Source organism: Tamandua tetradactyla, chromosome 23, assembly GCF_023851605.1.
Source record: "Tamandua tetradactyla isolate mTamTet1 chromosome 23, mTamTet1.pri, whole genome shotgun sequence".
NCBI classification, from domain to species: Eukaryota; Metazoa; Chordata; class Mammalia; order Pilosa; family Myrmecophagidae; genus Tamandua; species Tamandua tetradactyla.
The window spans coordinates 10,699,612-10,719,170 of record NC_135349.1 but is presented as its reverse complement, the minus strand read 5'-3'; the positions used below and the strand labels follow the sequence as shown (position 1 = coordinate 10,719,170).

The 19,559-nt window shown below is 45.6% G+C and overlaps 1 protein-coding gene and 1 long non-coding RNA gene across 3 annotated transcripts; one reads left to right on the top strand and one right to left on the bottom strand.

The window, feature by feature from the left end:
* Positions 1–687: 687 nt before the first annotated feature.
* LOC143666486 (uncharacterized) lies at positions 688–8,820 on the bottom strand. Of its 2 annotated transcripts, none has more exons than XR_013167658.1 (4): positions 8,501–8,820; positions 5,054–5,261; positions 1,576–1,613; positions 688–977 (listed from the first exon to the last, which is right to left on the bottom strand). It is a non-coding gene; the product is annotated as an uncharacterized LOC143666486 (long non-coding RNA). The 2 variants fall into 2 exon arrangements; XR_013167657.1 differs by having other exon boundaries at positions 5,118–5,261.
* Positions 8,821–8,937: 117 nt separating this feature from the next.
* On the top strand, positions 8,938–19,410 carry RHBDD2 (rhomboid domain containing 2). Its single transcript, XM_077140910.1, has 4 exons — positions 8,938–9,185; positions 11,404–11,811; positions 15,761–15,911; positions 18,413–19,410. The coding sequence occupies exons 1-4, from the start codon at positions 8,999–9,001 to the stop codon at positions 18,756–18,758; spliced, it is 1,092 nt and encodes a 363-aa protein (XP_076997025.1). The 5' UTR covers positions 8,938–8,998; the 3' UTR covers positions 18,759–19,410.
* Positions 19,411–19,559: the final 149 nt, after the last annotated feature.

Below are 19,559 nucleotides of genomic sequence, written 5' to 3'. Positions count from 1 at the left end.
TCACCTTGTTAGTCAAGATGTAATGGAGAGGCTGGAGGGAATTGCCTGAAAATGTAGAGCTGTGTTCCAGTAGTCATGTTTCTCGATGATGATTGTATAATGATATAGCTTTCACAATGCGACAGTGTGATTGTGAAAACCTTGTGTCTGATGCTGCTTTTATCTACCTTGTCAACAGATGAGTAGAACATATGGAATAAAAATAAATAATAGGGGGAACAAATGTTAAAATAAATTTAATAGATTGAAATGCTAGTGATCAATGAAAGGGAGGGGTAAGGGGTATGGTATGTAAAATTTTTTTTGTCTTTTCTGTTTTTGTTTTATTTTTCTGTTGTTTTTTATTTCTTTTTCTGAATTGATGCAAATGTTCTGGGAAATGATCATGATGATGAATATACAACTATGTGATGATATTGTGAATTGCTGAGTGTATGTGTTGGAAATGTTTGTGTTCCTTTCTTGTAATTTTTTTAATTAATAAAAAATTAAAAATAAATAAATAAATAAATAAATAAACATGCCCTTCTCTCCGCTTCCACTGCCGCTGCCCTCATCTAGCCATCACCATCTCTCTACAGGATTACTGTGCTGTCTACTAATGAGACTTTTTGTTTTCACTTTGCCCACCACCACCACACGCATACACACACACACACACACACACACACACACGCACAGAGTGATCTTTATTTTATTTGTATTCAGGCATTTCACCATCATTAGCCACCATTGCAATGCAAATTAACACCAAAATTAGATACCACATGCACCCATATTATGAAGATGTGGAGCAACTAGAACTCTCATTTATTGCTGGTGGGAGTATAAAATAGTACAACCACTTTGAAAAACTGTTTGGTGGCTTCTACTAGCAAACTTAGGCATCACAGGGTGGATTTTCCAGGAATACGCTCTGATATGGAGATCAGCATGCAGATTCAGGTTGGGGGGGGTTGCTCTTGAGATCAGCACCTCTGGAAGGGAAGGGAACAGAAAGAGAATTGAGGGGTGTACAGCAATCTCTGTACAGGCTGCAGTCAACCCTCCGGGAATTCTGAAAGCAGGGATGACCTTTAAGAGTTCGCATAAGTTGGAGTGAGGGCAAGAAATACTACACACAGCAATAATAATTATGGAACAAACTGCTACTACTAGTAACAATTTGATGAATCGCACAGATAATCTGTTGAGTGAGAGAAGCCAGACCGCAAAGCATACTACATAATTCCCATTTTATAAAATACAAGAACAAGCAAAATGAATTCATGATAACAGGAATCAGAATAGAGATGGGGGGATGGGGTGTAAAATGAGGAGGAGAAGGAAATCTTAAGGGATGCTGGAAGTTCTCTGATTTGATCTGGGTGGTGGTTATTGGAGTACATACATATGCCAAAGTTCACCAATTATACTTAAGATGAATGAGCTTCAATGGGTGAACATTACATATGCCTTTGTAAAAAATAAGTGAGTAAAAACATTTTATTAATTGAATTTATTATTGTTTGAAAAGTGGTACTTGCACATGGTTCAAAACTCTAAACGTACAAAAAGGTTTACAAAAAGGCTTACCGTCTCTGGCCAGATGCCTCGTCATTCAGTCCCTCTCCCTGGAAGCATAAAATGTTACTTATTTTATACTCTGTACAAAGAAGGCATTTTATCTCCCCCACCTTTTTACATGTATAGAAGTTTACCATGTTCACCGCTATGAACCTTGCTTATTTCACCTAAGATATCTTAGATATCTTTCCTTATCAACACATACTTTCCTCTATTTGTTTGTTTTGTTTTGTTTTTATAGCTGTAGAGTGTTCCTTTGGAGAAATGTATCCTAATTTACTCATCATTCCGGCATCAGTGGACCTCTGGGTTGTTTTTTCTAGTTTTTACTATTAAATCAGTGCAGCAATGATAAGCCATTCTCCACTTACACGAGTTTATCTGTAGGCTGACATTCTAGAAGTGGAATTATTAGCTAGGAGCTGTGTGCCTTTGTGGTTTGGATAGATATTACCAGATATCCTTTTAGAGAAACTGCCAATTTCCAGTCCCATCAGCAGTGTTCAAGGGTGCTTGTTGCCCCAATTTTCTAAAACGTCCGTGGGTCATGATGTTCCCACTTCACACACTCTGAACTCCCCATTGTTCTTGGAATGACATCCCCATTCCTCAGTAAGGCCAGCACTGTTTGGTTTCTGCCTCCCTCACTTACCGCGCCGCACTGAAGCCAAATGTTGGGGAGATCCAAGAGAATAAAAGACTCCCTGGAGAAACCGGATGCCAGCCAAAAAAGGGGCAGGAGTCAGGGGGCACTGGTGTTGTTACCCCACCAATGTGTGTGCTCAGGCAGTGAGCCGGCAGGACTATGCCATCCTAGGAGTGTGGGAAGAGAGGACTGGAGAGAAATGGCACGGCAAATGAATGCCATGGAATGCTGAGGTCACATTTGAATGTTGTACCTAATGCAGGCAGTCAGCTGTTCCCAAATTAAAGTCATTCGGGTAGACATGAGCAGCTTCCCTGCTCAGCCAGCAGGGGGCAGGATTCTGCTTCGGGACAGGGCCATTTTTGCAGCAGACCAGAGGAACGCAGGCTGCACCATCTGCCAGGGGGCAGTGGGACACAGCTTGGTGGCTCGAGAGCAGCTATATGGAGCGTGAATCAGGAATTCCCAACCAACGTCACATCACAGGGCTTCGCTACCCCAGGAGCTCCCCAAATCCTAAGGCTGGAGTCTCTGATCCAGGCTGAGGGGGAAAGAGAAGGGAAACTGGCTAGCAAGGGGCTCAGTGGGGCTTGAGCCTGAGAGGCTGGGACCACTTGAGGGCCAGGAGGAAGTGATGTCACCCCCTGGGGGTGAGCGAGGTCCAGTCCCCAGCCTGCTCCGCCCCCCCATCCCCACCCCAGAACCCCTTTGTCATCCCCCATGCCCAGCGATGTCAGGTGGCTGGAATTGGTCTCAGCGTTTCAGCTGTGCAAGGAGCAACATCTGGTCTCCCTCAAACCCTCCTGACCCACCACTGTCTTTTCTTCCCGACACCAAAGACCTCAGCTGGGCAGAAGATGAACTAAATATTCCTGAACACCCGCTCTGTGCCCGGCCCTGCTCTCAGTGCTGGGGGTATAGCGGGTCTCTGCCCTCAAGGACCTGACAGTGTAGTAAGAGCAAAAGAAAACTAGACAAGCAAAGACACAAATGGACAAGGTGACCTGAGACTGCGGTTAAGGGCATTGAAAGTCGTAACGGGGAGGGGACATCTGGAATAAAGTGGAGGGTAATCTGGGAATACCGTTCTGAGGAAGCAAGATCTGAGCTGGAGACCTGATGGCTAGGGCCGAAGCCATCCCGTAAGAGCCTGGAGAAAACTGGTGCAGGCAGAAGAAACAGTACATACAAAAGCCCTGGGGAGGGGACGACCTTGGTTTGCAAACCAAAAAGGAGACCATCCTAGTGAGGGAGGGAGGGCACTGCTCACCGACGGCTGCCCTGCCCCAAACTCAGCGGCTCCACACAATGCAGGTTCATTCATTTCCCATTCTGGAGATCCAGCGACCAAAATGGACCTCACAGGCTAACAGCGAGAGGATGACAGGGCCCTGCTCCTTCCACATGCTCTAGGGGAGAACCCTTTCCCCAGACTTTTCCAGCTTCTCGAGGTCTGCTTGCAGTCCTTGGCTCAACACCTCCTTCTTCCCTCTTGGAAGTGCATCAGTTCAACCTCTGCTTCTTTCCTCACATCGCCTTCTCTCCCTCTCCCCCTCCCGTCTCCCGCTTAGAAGGACCCCTCTGGTGACACTGGGCTCATTCCAATAACCCAGGGTGAGCTTCCCACCTCAAGGTCTTTTTTTTAATTAATTAAATTTTTTTTTTATTTAGATCCCAAAAAACACCAAACGCAATCATTGGTAACTTTTGATCATTCCATTCTACATATATAATCAGTAATTCACAACGTCATCGCATAGTTGCATATTCATCATCACGATCATTTCTTGGAACATTTGTATCTCTTCAGAAAAAGAAATAAAAAGACAACAGAAAAAATTCATACATACCATAACCCCCACCCCTCCCTTTCATTGATTACTAGCATTTCAATCTAAATTTATTTTAACATTTGTTCCCCCTATTATTTATTTTTATTCCATATGTTCTACTCGTCTGTTGATAAGGTAGATGAAAGGAGCATCAGACACAAGGTTTTCACAATCACACAGTCACATTGTGAAAGCTATATTATTATTCAATCATCTTCAAGAAACATGGCTACTGGAACACAGCTCTACATTTTCAGGCAGTTCCCTCCAGCCTCTGCATTACACCTTAACTAAAAAGGTGAGGTCTATATTATGCATAGGAATAACCTCCAGGGTAACCTCTCAACTCTGTTTGAAATATTTCAGCCATTGATGCTTTATTTTGTCTCATTTCACTCTTTCCCCTTTTGGTCGAGAAGGTTTTCTCAATCCCTTGATGCTGAATCTCAGCTCATTCCAGGATTTCTGTGCCATGTTGCCAGGAAGGTCCACACCCCTGGGAGTCATGTCCCATGTAGACATGGGGAGCTACCTCAAGGTCTTTAACTTAACCACATATGCAGAGTCTACATCCTGATTTAGATCATGTGCCTAGAAGTAGACACACAATCCCTACAGGGGTCTGATAGGCACAGAGGAGCCTGAGACCACCATTTCCTCTCCGTTTCCAAGCTCCAGACCTCTGTCACAGCAGCTCAAATTCCCATGCACTGATTTTAGCTGCTCTGGCATATTCCTGATTCATATTTTGCTTTCTGTTGAGTACAACTTTCATTCTTTATCATGCCCACAGCCACGCCTTGAGCAATTGTTCTGATGAAGTAATAGTTTGAAGATAAGTCCCATTGTTTATATTCATATATGGAAAATTACATAATTACATTTTAGTAATACACACACACACACACACACACAAATGAAAAGAACCTCAGGTCTGGGGAGAGAAATCAGGAAATCCATGAACTTCGATGAGGAAAAAAATTACATTTTTCTTTTGTCTAACCTCTACCTGAACTTCAGCATCTCCACCAATTATGACTGTAGGCCACAAAACACAGTAGTATTAGCAGGACCTGGAGCTTGTCACCAATAGAAGTCACAGATTCTTTCATACCACATTCCAGTTCTTGCAGAAAACTCAAAACATCATTTTTGTGCATCATAACTTCAAAATGATGGTAGTCACTAGACCACTGTTGTATCTTCATATTTAATGCCTTGATAAGGAAGCAAAGATAGTACTCTATCACAACTTTGTTTTTAAAATATTTTGATAACTAGATATCAATGATTGTTTTCACTTGTAATCCAGGGTATTTTATTTATACATTTAAAAGGCATTATTCATCACATTTGGAGGATCTGTGACACCAAAAAAGAACTTCTGCCTTAAGCCAAGGGATTTAAAGGCCACTCATTCTTTCTCCTTCCGGAGGCATCTTCTGAAGACATACTATGTGTGGGGTCTATGTTAGGCATAAAGATGCCTCTGGCATGATCCCAGCACTCAAAGCCTATCAGGGGCAACAGACACATAAACCAGGACTTAAATTCGAGGCTAGACCTGCTACAAAGGAGATAGTATGTAATGGTAGAAATGGCTGAACACTGGAGACCCAGGTTCAAATCCTAGCCCCCCATACACACTGATTTCCTCAGGTCCCTTAACCTCTCTGACCCTCAGTTTCCTTATCTGTTTTCCTCATCACAATTCTGCAAGAGAAGTCTTAATTCCCCTTTTGCAGAGGAGGAAACCAAGGCTTTCTTACCCAAGATCATTCAACCAGTGAGTGACAGAGCCAGAACAAGAAGCTGTTTTGTTTTGTTTACTTCCAGCCAGAGCCCCTACCATGCCAGCTGCTTCTCAAAGGTCAAAGGAAATGATGCTTCCTGTATCTTCCCTAGGAGTCTAAAATCTCTGCTCAGTAAACGCAGAAAGTGCTGCCTCTAAGAGAGTAGGTGGGCTACTGAGCGCATCTCCTTGTATGACCCAGCAGGTCTCCTCCCAAAGGGGCATCTTGAAATTCTAGAATGGCTGGTTGGTACAGCAGCCCCCTGGGGTCTTGATTACATGAGACCCCCTAAGCCTATGGAGAAGAAACAAGGAAAGGAAAGAGAAGGTCAGCTTCCCCAAGGCATCAAAGTTCAGAACTTTGCACTGAATGTTTTCTGGGGGCTCAGTATGGGCCAGGCCCTGTCCTGGACTGCAGATACACACAGGGGGATAAATCAGACCCAGTTTCTGCCCTCGATGAACTCACAATCGAGTAGAGCAAATAAGCAATTACAGTATAATGTAAGAAGAGCTATGAAATCCAGCGCAGGACACGAGAGGGATCCAGAGATAGGGCACCAGAGCCAGGTAAGGGTGGGAGTGGGAGAAAGTCAGAAAAGACTCCTGGAAGAGTTGTTGCTCGATTTGAATGCAGTAAGGTACGTAACCTCTCTGTGCTGCATTCCTTCATTTGTTAATGGGGAGAATAAAAGAACCAATCTCGTGAGGTTGTCATGAGAATTATATAAGTAACTGTAAAAGCACACAACAGCATCCGACACAGAGTAGGGGCGATGTAAATATTTGCCATTATTGCTGTCATCCTTATTAGTCAGTGGTGCAGGAGGTGATAGAATTCCAGACAAAAGTGATGGCAGATGTAATGGCAGAAGCAAAGCCGAAGCAACCAGTAAACAACAAGCAGTCTAGCGTTGCTGGAGTCAGGAGTGAAAGGAGCACGTGGCGAAAGAAAAGGCTGGAGAGGAATGCAGGGGCGGATCATAGAGGTCTAGAATATCATATGCAAAAACCCGAGTGTTATCCAATGTGGGGAACCACTGAAGTGCGGATAATCTAATGACTGTCTTAGGTAGCTCCATCTGTCTCAGGACTGTAAGATGCATTTGGTAGTCGGAGACAAGCCTAAAAGTGGTGGGCACAGTGAAAAGGCAATTGCAGCAAACCAGGCAAAGTTGATAAGGAGTGGGGACCTCTCCCTTCCCTTCCGGGTTCTGTTGACTTTCAGCTCTTGGCTGCTTCTTCTGTGGCTTTCCCTCTGACTTCCACTCTGCTTATAAAGGACTCCAGTAAAACCCAACCTGTTTCATTTGGGCCATACCTTAACTAAAGTACCATCTTGAAGAGATGTTTTTTTTACAATGGATCAACAACTATAGAAATGGATTAAGTTTAAGAATATGTTTTCCTAAGGTACACAGCTCCAGGCACCACAGACATCCAAAGAATCATGTATCCCTATATCTTCCACACTTTTAGTGGTTCCCTCCCACATTGGTTCTGGGTTGGTCATGCAACTTCTTGGGCCAATAGAATATTAGCAAATGTGATGCAAACAGAGGCTTGGCAAGTGTTTCCCCCTCTTGCTCCCCTGAGGTCACTCTGTAAAGAAGTCCAAACTAGCTCATAGAAGGATGTGACCACATGGAAGGAAGATAACCCATCCCATCTGACGTTCCCAAGATCAACCAGCCCCAGCCAAACCACCAGCTGACAGCAACTGCATCTGTGACCCCAGGTGAGACCAGCTGAAGAACCACTCAGCTGAGTGCAGCCCAAATTGCTGACCCACAGAATTGTGGAAGATAATAAAATGGCTGTTATTTTATGCCACTAAGTTTGGGGTACTTTTGATACAAAGAAAAATTCTATGTGAGGTAGAGGAGCCTTGCTGGGTGAGTGTCTCATCAAGACATAGCTTTAGCATGCATGAAAACAGTCGATGCTCTAGTAGAGTGCTATCTTGTTTCTGGTACCTCGGGAATTTAAAGAAAGTTGCTCATTAGAGTAAGCCGTATCTCGGCAGGCAAGGTGGATGTCCTTCTAGGAGCAAGGGAGCTGTAAAAGTTGGACTGCAGCCCTTATGAGGATGCCTCCTTCCATCGGAGCCAATAGGAGCTGCCAAGCTGTTGGGACAGCAGCTACAGCTTAGCCAAACCAAAGCTAGCAGTAGAGGGGAAATCCTCTGGGATATGAGGGGAGGGTGAATCAGGCAGGGTCCCTGAAGAAAAAAAGAAGCACCCTTAAAGGATCTGATTAAATAGAATATAATAAAGGACATTGCAGAATTAAGAGAATCAAGAAGAGAGGTGAGGGACTCAGGTACTAGCCTCTGCTCTTAGCACCCCTAATCTGAAGGAGTAAGAGAGGAAATGGTTTTACAGACCTCAGTGAGACACAAGGCTGTAGAGAAACACAGAGTTTACAGTATCACAGCAAGTGGGGATGCCGGTGAGGGTTCAAAACTCTGATCTCTTTCAGTGGTAGAATGCTCGCCTGCCATGTGGGACACCGAGGTTCAATTGCTGGAACGAACACACACACACACACACACACACACACACACACACAACCATAAAACCCTGACCTCTCTTTCTTCTTATCAGGTGTCTTATCCATGCCTCCCATAGGCCAACCCAACTGGAAACCAAAGGGCAAGGGTACCTGGGACCCGCGGGGCAAACAGAGAATATCCCGCACAGATAGTGAAGCATTTGCTTGTTTTTCAGGAATCTATATGGCCTCAAGTCACATTTATATAGCGATGGTGAGCAGGGTATTAGAGAGGAGTTGTGAAAAGGGCAGAAAATGGAAGCGCACTGTACACTCTAAGGCACAATAATCATACGGTATCTACGTCGGGGAACTACGAACTCAGAACTCGGGCCTGGAAGGCTCCAGCCCCTGCAAGGGCCGGGAGAAGACCGGGGCGATGGCGCGGTGACGACGCAGCCAGAAGCCGAGGGCTCGACCTCCCGCCTCTTCGTGCGCGCGGGAGGAGGGCGAGAGCTGGGCGGCGCGACCGGATTGGGCAGTTCGGGACGGGGCGGGGGCTGAGGAGGCGGGGCTTCCGGCCGCCTCCACCTCCGTTGCCAGGGGAGACCGCCGCAGGCAGACGGAAGGAGCCGAAGCCAGACCGTGAGGAGGCGAAGCGCTGGAAGGATGGCGACCGCGGCGGCCTCGGGGCCCGGGTATCGGGGCTGGTGCCTGTGTCCCGAGGTACCATCCGCCACCTTCTTCACCGCGCTGCTCTCGCTGCTGGTGTCCGGGCCTCGCCTGTTCCTGCTGCAGCCCCCGCTGGCGCCGTCGGGCCTCTCGCTGCGATCCGAAGCCCTGCGCAACTGGCAAGGTGAGCAGGGGCGAGGCCGGCACCTCGGTGCGAGCCACGGTACCTCCGACTTCGCCAGTCGGAGCCTCCCCTCGTCAATCCTCCCCTCACCTCATCAGCCCTCGCCTCCAGATACCTGTCTCCGGCCTCATCACCATTCTCCCCACCCGGAGGACCAGCCTCGTGTTCTCCGTCATCCACGTCTTTGTCTTTTCAGAGCCCCATCCTCGCCCTCACCTGCCAAAGAGAATTTGCCCCCTTCCCTGTCGCCACCAGCCTGGTCAAAGCTCCGACGCCATCCCCTGACCCGTGCCATTCACCTACGCTCGCTGCCCGAGGATAACCATTTTTCCTTCCCCATCCCTTTTCACCTGCGCACTTACTTCGGCTTTAGGCTTTAGGCCTACCCCCATTCAAAAAATTTTGTTTTTCTCGCACCTTCATCAAGACACTTGAGCTTGTCTGTTGCTATCCCCTAGAAGCTTCCTGTCTTCTTGGGGTTTGGGATTTTTTTTCTGTGTCTTGGTTTTACACCTTACCTTGTAAGGTTTACAATCTCCAGTTTATGGGAGATTGGGGGTGGGGGGGGGAGTGTCGTCTGCCTTTGGAGAGGCCATTGTTTTCTCTAGAGGAGAGGAATTTTGCAGCCCCCAATTTAAATATAAATATGTGCTCATAAAAGATATTCCCTGTCTCTATTTCATCTCCGTTGTCTTCCAGGGAGGAAAAATATTAGATTTGTATACCTCTTTCCGTTTTGCAAAGCACCATCACATACATTAATCTTATTTAATCCTCACAACAATCCCAGGCCAGAGGCTTTATTATTGACCATTATTTAAATGAGGGGACTGAGACTCAATTCAGAGAATTGCAGAGCTTTGAAGTCGCACAGGTGAGAGAGAAACCCACATTTTTCTTTTCATTGCGTGATGTTTTAGAACTGGAGCCTTAGGATATATAATCCCATCCAAGTCGCTTCTGGAATATTTTTTACAGTCGAATTTGGAGTTTTGGTTTTGGAAGTACTCAGCAAATAATAAAGTACCCTTTAGATGATGAAGCCTCGCTGACACTACCTGACAAAGGTGTGTGGTCCACAGCCTGCCCCCGCTGCTCAAATCTAAACTATTGCCCCAGTCTAGAAACACACAGTTCCTCCTCATAGATGGATGCAAACTGCCTCTCTAAACAAAGCTCCCTTTTTTACTTGAGTTCAGTTGCTCTTGGTGTGGGGTTAATGGGCATGTGTGTATGAGGTCCCTAGGGGGCTTTGATGGTCTCAAGTATAACCCTGCTAGGTCACAAGGAGGGCACTAAAGACCAGAGGGTCTGTAACTTGACTGTGCTCAGCAGCCAGGATATGGTGGGGCCAAGACTTCACTCCGAGTCAAGTCTTTAGCCTCTCAATCCCCATGTCAGTGCCACCGTACCAAGCCACTTCCTTCGGTTTAGCGTTTTGGCCTGCAGGAATGTAAAAGTGCAGAAGAGCTAACAGCTTTTATTTTTATTTTTATTTTTTTCACAATTTTTTTATTTAAGAAAACGAACAATATACTTAGAACTATCACTAATGAAGAGATAACAGCTTTTAAATAAATAATAGAGTTCTCTGCCATCTTATTGTACTCTTAAGCATTGCTCTACCTGTAAGATCAGATAAACACTTTCAAGGAAGAGCCTGATTTCCATGTTTTTATCATTAACGATAGTTTTGTAATCTTTAGAGGTACAAAGTAATTCTTCATCCCTTTTTTCTTCCTCTGAACAGCCACTATGGAAGGAGAGGTCAGGATTACAGCCGAGGAGACTGGTACACAGAGTGTTAAGTGACTCACCCTCTCAATCTACTCTGAAGCTGTTACAATTAATTAACCCTCAAACTGCCCTATGAGGTAGGTCAGTATTAAAACCTAAAAAAGGATTATAAAGCACGTTACAAATTCAAAGACCACTCAGTGCTACAGCTTGTTCTTTTTTTCTCTACCTGGAAGCCAGTCGCTGATAAGACTTGTCCCAGGTTGGGGAAAGAGCAGGTATTAGATGTTCATGCCTTTGCTTTTTAAATCTTGATTCCTTCATTATTGCCTCCTGCTGCTGCTTTTGGCTCCTGATTGATTTTCATTGGCTCTCTGTGCTCTACCATGGGGGCTGTGCCCCCTTTCTAAGTGGGTTGTTACCTGGCTTTCCCTGCTTGGAGCAACCCTCTGGCAGGTCTCTAACCATCCTCCCTCTTCAGTTTACAGGCTGGTGACCTACATCTTTGTCTATGAGAATCCGGTCTCGCTGCTCTGCGGTGCTATCATCATCTGGCGCTTTGCTGGCAATTTTGAGAGAAGTGTGGGCACCGTCCGCCATTGCTTCTTCACCGTGGTCTTCGCCGTCTTCTCTGCTATCATCTACCTGTCGTTTGAGACTGTGACGACACTGTCGAAGCTGGGGGAGGTGGAGGATGCCAGAGGTTTCACCCCCGTAGCTTTTGCCATGCTGGGGGTCAGCTCCGTCCGCTCCCGGATGAGACGGGCGCTGGTGTTTGGCGTGGTTGTGCCCTCAGTGCTGGTGCCATGGCTACTGCTGGGTGCCTCTTGGCTCATCCCCCAGACCTCTTTTATCAGTAATGTCTGTGGACTTGGAATTGGGATAACATGTATCCTTCCTAGCAGAGAATTGTAAGATGTCGGGCATGCCAAAGGGTGCACCAGCTTGGGAGGTGTGGGGTATCAAGGAGACAGAGCCCTGGACTCAGATGTAGGTGACCTGGGTTCCAACTGCAGCTTTGATAACCTTGGTCAAGTCACCTCTCCTCTCTGTACCAAAATTACCTCATCTGGGAAATATCAGTGTAGCTCTCCGTGTCAGCCTAGCACTGCCAGCTAGTGAAACTCTGATTAATTTCTTTTTTCCTTGTAAACTGAGACAGAAACCTACTTTTGACCACTTATGATAAGAATTTTCACTGGAAGGATCTGAGCTGGAAATGTTGCTCCTTGAAAAGAATAGGAGGCAGATTTTTTGTTTTGTAGGTTTTTTCCTTTATTTTTATTTGATTTGGTTTAATCTCTCAGAAAAAAATGAGGAAAAGCCAGATTCTAACTATATAGGTAATAAAAGCTTAGGATAAGCCTTTATAGCCTTTATATAAGTATTCTGGCAATTAGGCGGAAAAAACCTTCTAAAATACAAAATGGGTTGCTTTTTTAAATACCAGAATTGGTAATGGTGGTTGGATTAGTTGCCTTCTGAAAATCTCTTCCAATTTGTGATTCTGTGACCTAATGAGGATATGTTGTATGTAAATACAGGTGATGGCATAGCTTTCATTTTTCAATATTAATTTAATTGGTTTTACACCTATTTTTTTCTTCATGGGCAGGCATTGGGAATTGAACCCAGGTCTCTGGCATGGCAGGCCAGAACCCTCCCTGCTGAGCTGCTGTGGTCCCCCCAAACCTGTATTTTCTAATGTAAATTTTTAAAGCTCTGAACTCCCCTGCAAGCACTGCTGCTTCCCACAAATTTTGATATGTTGTGTTTGGATTATCACTCAGTTAAAAATATTTTGTAGTTTTTCTTGCAATCTTTTCTTTGATCCAAGGGTCAAAGAAGTGAGTTTCTTAATTTCTAAATATTTAGTAATTTTTCCAGGTTTCTTTTTGGTACTAATTTCTCATTTAATTTTATATGATCAGAGAACATTCTTTCTAAGATTGCAGTCCTTTTAAATTATTCCTCTGATGCAGCATATGACAGGTTAGGGTGTTGATGTTGTTCAAGTCTTCTATATCCTTATATTAGTTCTATCAACCACTGAAAGAGGAGTGTTGAACTTGCCAACTAAAATTATAGATTTGTCTATTTTCTTCTCGGTTCATGTATTTTGAAGCTCCGTCATTAGGTTCATTCACGTTTAAGATTGTTATGTCATTTTGGCCAATTGACCCTTTTATCATTATGGATTGACCCTCTTTATCTTTGATAATATTTTTTGCCCTGAAATCTACACTGTTTGGTAATATAGTTACTCCACCTTTCTTATAATTAGTGCTTACATAATATATTTTCCATTCTTTTATTTTTATCTTATTTGTGTCTTTATATTTAAAGTGTTACTTGTCAATAACATTTGGTGGTTTGCCAAGCTGACAATCTGTTTTTAAATGGTGTATTTAGCCCATTTATATGTAGTGTAATTATTGACATGGTTAGGTATAAGTCTGCCAGTTCTCTGTTTTCCATTTGTCCTAAATATTCTTTGTTCCTTTTTTCCCTCTTTTTCCTGGCTTTAACAGTTTTTTTTTTTTTTTAGTGTTTAATCTTATTCCTCTATTTGCTTATTAGTTATATCTCCTTGTTTTATTTTTGTGTGTGTTTGGCTCTGAGTTTACAATGTGCATTTTTAATCTATCATAGACTACATTAAATAATATGCCACTTGAAATATAATGTAAGACTCTTACAGAGGCAGTGCAATGGTGGCCCAGCAGATAGAATTCTTGCCAGCCATGCCAGAGACCCAGGTTTGAGTCCCTGTCCCTGCCCATGCAAAAAAAAAAAAAAAAAAAAAGTAAATATAATGTAAAATTTTTACAGCAGTGTATTTCCATTTTCCTTCTTCCTCTCCTTTGTGTTATTGTTGTCATACATTTTACTTTTACATATGTTATAAACCCTTATTAGACATGATTTCCAGATATTTTCTCCCATTTATAGATTATCTTTTCACTCTTAACAGCAGCCTTTGATGCACAAAATTTTTTATTTTGATGTCTAATTTATCAATTTTCTTTCGTTGCTCATATTTTTGGTGTCATATCTAAGAATCCACTGCCTAATACAAGGTCCTAAAGATTTTCCCATGTTTTCTTCTGAGTTTTATGGTTTTAGGCATTATATTTAGGTCATTGATCCATTTTGAGTTAATTTTGTATATGGTATGAGGTAGGGGTTCAATTTTAGTCTAACTTGACGCTTTTGAGGTTTGTTTTCAAGCTCTATTAGGGAGGGTCTGGATTTATTCAATGGGTCTATTAACCTTACTCTTAAAGCATCGTCTTTGCAGAGGTTTTTTCTGAATGCCCTCAGTGTTCTCCACTCCGGCTGGACCTCACACATGCTCTACTCTGTGTGGGCTCCAGTAGTTGTTCAGCTTACAGCTCCCCAGTAGTTGTTGTGTCCCTGTGAGGAGTCTCAACCTAGGCTTGTGCACCTTAATATTCAGCTAAAGAGTCAGGGAACCCCTGTGTAGGTTTCTGGAGCTCCTTCTCTGAGCAGCTCCTTCTCTCCATTACTCTGCCCTGTCATCCCAGCCACTTCATCCTCTCCCAAAGTTGATCTCTGTCTCTCCAACTCGGCAAGATTTGCTGTACTCTGCTTGCATACTCCTTTCCTGTGCTGTAGTTTGGAAAGGGCCTTCAGGCGGAAAGCCAGCTTAATCTTGGGGACTCAGTTCATTTGTTCCCTTTTCTAAGGGTCACAGACCTGTAGTATTTGTTGTCCAAAATCTGAACACAATTGTTTCATCTATTTTGTCCTGGTTTGCAGTTGTTTATAGTGGGAGGACTCATCTGGTATTAGTTACTTCAAGCAGGACAGATTCTTGAGATCATTCTGAAGTCATCAACCAAGTCAGCTTTTGACTTTTTTATAGTGTTGGTGCTCACCTGCAGTCAGTATCTGGAAATACATTGCTCTCCCCTCGCAGTGGGAGTTTAGAAACATACTGGAGTATCTCTGGTTATTACAATACAGTGACCAGGATGCTAAACGTCCTGTAATAGGGGAGACAGTTCATCCCAGCAGAGAACTGTCTTGCCCAAATGCCTGTGGCATTCCAGTTAAGGGAACAGCTTTCTCTTCACCACCATCACTCTTCTCTTTTCCGCTACTCATGTACACACACTTCCTAGTGTGGCCTTCCATAGCAACTCTCCACTTTCACTCATCACCACATTTTCTATTCCAATGACTTATTCCTTGTCAGGCGCTTATTACTTATTCCTTAGTTCCTGGCATATAATAGATGTTCATAAAATTTTGTTGGAAGGATGGATGAAAGCAGAATCTTTGTGGCTGCCTAGGCAGTGGTGAGCTGGCATGGGTCAGGTGACCAGGAGCCCATTGAGTCACTGGAGATGGAGTTGGGATGGCAGAAGCACTGCCAGAAAGGCCCACTTGAGCCCACTGAGGCAGGGTGCATTGTATTTGGGTCAAGTATAAGAAGATGTCAGACCCTTGGGGAGTGTGGAGACAGCCTTCTGCCTCAAGCCCACTCCACCTCATGGGCTGCTGGTAAAGTGGCTTTGCCTGGCATGTGCTGGTTTATGACTGAAGGGCTGGGTTAGTGTAGGGGAAGGGGAAATGTTAACACCCGTCGTCCCTCCCCTCTAGGTCTGTGTTCCTAGAGTCCTTCCCTCTGAGGTAAAGTAGGTAGAAACTTTGACTCTGAGTTTCCCCTGAACCTGCAACTCCATCAAGTGTTTGTGATAGAATAAGTATTAATGCCTCTTTGGAGTAAGTGTGGGGCCACACGTGGCTGCAGTTAGCTTCAGTTGCCTCCCTTTAGATGCTTCCAATTTCACTTAATGTGCTGACCTCAGATGGCCTCACTTACTGCTATTCCATCGACCTCTCAGAGCGGGTGGCCCTGAAGCTTGACCAGAAGTTCCCCTTCAGCCTGATGAGGAGAATATCGGTGTTCAAGTACATCTCAGGATCTTCAGCCGAAAGAAGGGCAGCCCAGAGTCGGAAGTAAGTTACAGAACCCTTCTGTCTTGTCCATAGAACAATTCCAGGGCCTGTAGAGGGTGTGACTGGCTTTGTGCCGTGGGGAATGAAGAAACGGGGTGTGGGCAGCCCTGATGCAAGGGCTGTCGAATCTACACATAAATGTCTTCTGAGCACTCTGCATTCTGCCCAGCTGCATCTGAAGTAGGGACCAACTAGGAATGGGCAAGGAAAGGCATTTGAGGATTCTTGAGCGTAATCTGGAGTAATTTATGGGCAGATCTTAGCAGGCAGTTACCCTACCCAGCATAACCACTCCTCACTACTGACAAGCACTGTTTGCCACTTGGATTGGGCTTTGCCATATAGCACTGACGGGAAAAGCAGCAGTTACAGCTGACTGAACTGCTTAGCAGGGGACACAGCCCCCTGGAACTCAAGAGATAGGGTTTTCTTGGCCACCCAGCAAGATAAAGTGAGGTTTAGTGTCTTCCAGTCCATGCCCATTAGCTCACAGAAGGAAAGAGCTAGGTAAGCTGCTGGAGCTCACGTAGCCTCACTCCTTCATTTTATAGAGGAGGCCCAAAGAGGACAAGTGTCTCTCTCCAGGTGACAAAGACTCAGTGGACGAGCCCAGTCTAGAACAGGGCCTCCTGCCTCCAGGTACTTCTCCCCTCCCACGTTCACATCACCTGCCCCTTGTGTTCTTCACTGTTCTGTCCATGCCGAGGCTTCGCAACCCAGGAGCTCTCCTTTCCCTCAGTAGTCCCTCCGAAAGAAAGGACGCATAGTGAAGTCCGGATGCTTTGTCAGTGGCCCTTTTCTGCTTTCAGCCAGCTGCAGAGTAGCTTATTTCCCCCATACTGGCCAGCATACATCGCGATTTGGTTAAATGGGGAACTGTTCTTTGTAGTTTCCTCCAGGAGATGGACACTCCCAGCCTCTATCAGCTCTGGGCCCTCTGACCACTTTACTTTGGAAGGCAGGAGGGGAACTGGGAAAAACAGAAATGTAAACCTCACCCATTTTGCTTCTCACATATTGTTCTTGGGACCTACACGTGGTGGGAGACTGTTTAAATTTAGAAGTCAATATATTGCGGCTTTGTGGCTTTTTTTTTTTGCGTGGGCAGGCACCAGGAAACGAACCCAGGTCTCCGGCATAGCAGGCGAGAACTCTGCCACTGAGCCACCATGGCCCTCCCGCTTTGTGGCTTTTAATTGCTGTTCTTATTGAATCTTGGAATTGAGTGAACTTCAGGAGCCCTTGGGTGTCATCTCCCACCCTGCGTAGGAATCCCCTCTACAACAGCTGCTAGCGAGGCCTTACCTCACACTGCCCTGATGGCTGGGAGCTCACTTTCCAAGGCAGCCCTGACATTGTTCTTCCCCACTGAATTGAAACTGGCTTCCCTGTCACATGCCACCTGGTGCCAGAAATGATCCTACTTCACCAGTGCAGGCAGGTCTCGGTGGGGGAGATGGCAGCCCTTTCCGTTTCCTCTCCTGCCTCCCATGCCTCACCCCACCTGGTCCTGACCAGCTTCAGACACCAAAACAAGGTGATGTTTCAGATGGGACCTGATGGTGGGGCACAAGCAACATCAAAGCATATATGTTTATTTTGGCAGCTTTGTCTCCCTGAAGACTTTGTTGAGCTTCTGTCAGCCAAAGCCTCTATGCCTTTTAAAATCCCATTTGAAATTAAGTGTCCTGCATCTGACTTAAGCAACTGATTTGTAAATCGGGTCTTAATTGAAATTATAGAGGTAGCTATCACCCCATCACCTAAATTCTACCAGTATCTGTTTATGGGAGCCAATGTATTGCTAACATTGGCTCTCCATAATCAGAACTTCAGAGAATGAAAGTCATTATAATCTGTCTCCATTGTTAGTCCCAGCCACATGTTTGTTGTTGTTGTTTGGGGGGGGGCAAGTTTTAACCTCATCATATCTGTTGTGGTGGTTCCTGCCAGCTGGAGTTCAGCCGTGAACGTTCATTCCTGAATATTTGTTGTACTTCCCAGCTTTGCCTCAATTCCAGAGAGCTAGATTGGCCTTTTAGTGTTTGCACCACCGGTTAAAAAAAAATCTCATGCCAGACAAGGCCTGGAACCAAACCCTGCATTATTTCATTAGCCCCCTTCCTCCCCAGAGATGGATCCATTCCCTTTGGAGAGAATGGCTGAGCTGGCCACAGAGACATGGCCTGCTGTCCCTGTCCCTTCTGGTTCACGAAGGCTAGCCTGTCAGCTGGCTGCTGTCACAGGCCCAGTGTTCTCAGCTGCCGATTTGCTGTTGACAGGGAGGACCTTCCCTCTCTGGCCATTTGTTTGCTGTTCCCATTGAGACAAACCTTTCTCCCACTTGGTACTTAGAGGTAGTCTTGGAAAATGTCAAAGCATGTGGCCATTCACAGCAGCATAGCAACCCCAAGCTTCCTGCACGTGGACTGAACACTGGTGCTGCTGTGCATATTGGCTTTACTAGCTGAATGACCATTTCCTCTCTTGCTCCCTTCCAGGCTGAACCCTGTACCCGGCTCCTACCCCACGCAGAGCTGCCACCCTCACCTGTCTCCAGGCCACCCTGTCACCCAGATGCAGCACGCCAATGGCCAGAAGGTAGCCCCCTGGCCAAGCTGTGCTCCCGGGCACATGCCAACCCTGCCTCCCTACCAGCCTGCCTCTGGCCTGTGCTATGTGCAGAACCATTTTGGTTCAACCCCTAATTCCTCGGCTTCCACAGGTACCTCCCTGGGGGGCCAGCCCCCTGCTCCTCTCAGCTGTCCTGGCTCAGTATATTCTGGGACCATGGGCTCTCCAGGGGCTGCCAGCTCCAAGGAGTGCTCGAGGGTCCCAATGCCTTGAGAGGATATCTAGGGAAGTTGCCTCACATCTCAGCCTTCTGAGGAAGGTCTTCTCTGAGCCTAGATTTTTCTGAGAAGAATATATATATATATATATATATATATATATTTACTGAACACCTAGATGTGCCAGGCTCTGTGCTGAGTCCTTTGATATGTTACCCTGTTTTCATCTCATTTATCTTTATGACAACTTTGTGAGGTACAGTTTATCGACCCCAGTTTACAAATGAAGAAAGTGCAGCATTATGTGGTGACATAAAGCCCCTTGGCTCTTAGTGGCAGAGCTGGAGTTCCCCGCTCAAGTCGTGATCTCCTCCCACCTGCCCTGCTGCCTCCCAGAGCACAGCTGGGAGAAGGGCCCTTTGGCTGTCACTGGCCACCAGTGGCATCTGCTGCCCTGCCTTTTTTCCTGTCCTCGTATGCAGTACTTGGTTATTTAGTGTCCGTGTGTCTGTGTCTGTCCTTTGGGAGCTCCCAGCTGGTGTGCTTGGCAGTCCCCCGGCTTGTGTAGTTTATCATCAGGATTCTCCCCTGCTGTCAACCCCACCCTGGGGTCTCCTGCCCAAGTGGTTAGGCCACCAATGGGGCCTGCGGCAGTTTGCTGATAGGCCCACTGTGTTGTTTACCTTTGTATAAAGAAACCACCTCAATTCTGCCTGTGGTGTTTGGCTTATTTGGGGTCTGACTGGAGAAGGAAAGAAACACTGAAATTTGGACGGAGGCTGTGCGTGGTGTGATGGGGGAGAGGAGAGGTGTATCAGCCAGGGCCCAATAGGGGTAACCCCCTCCCCCCATGGAC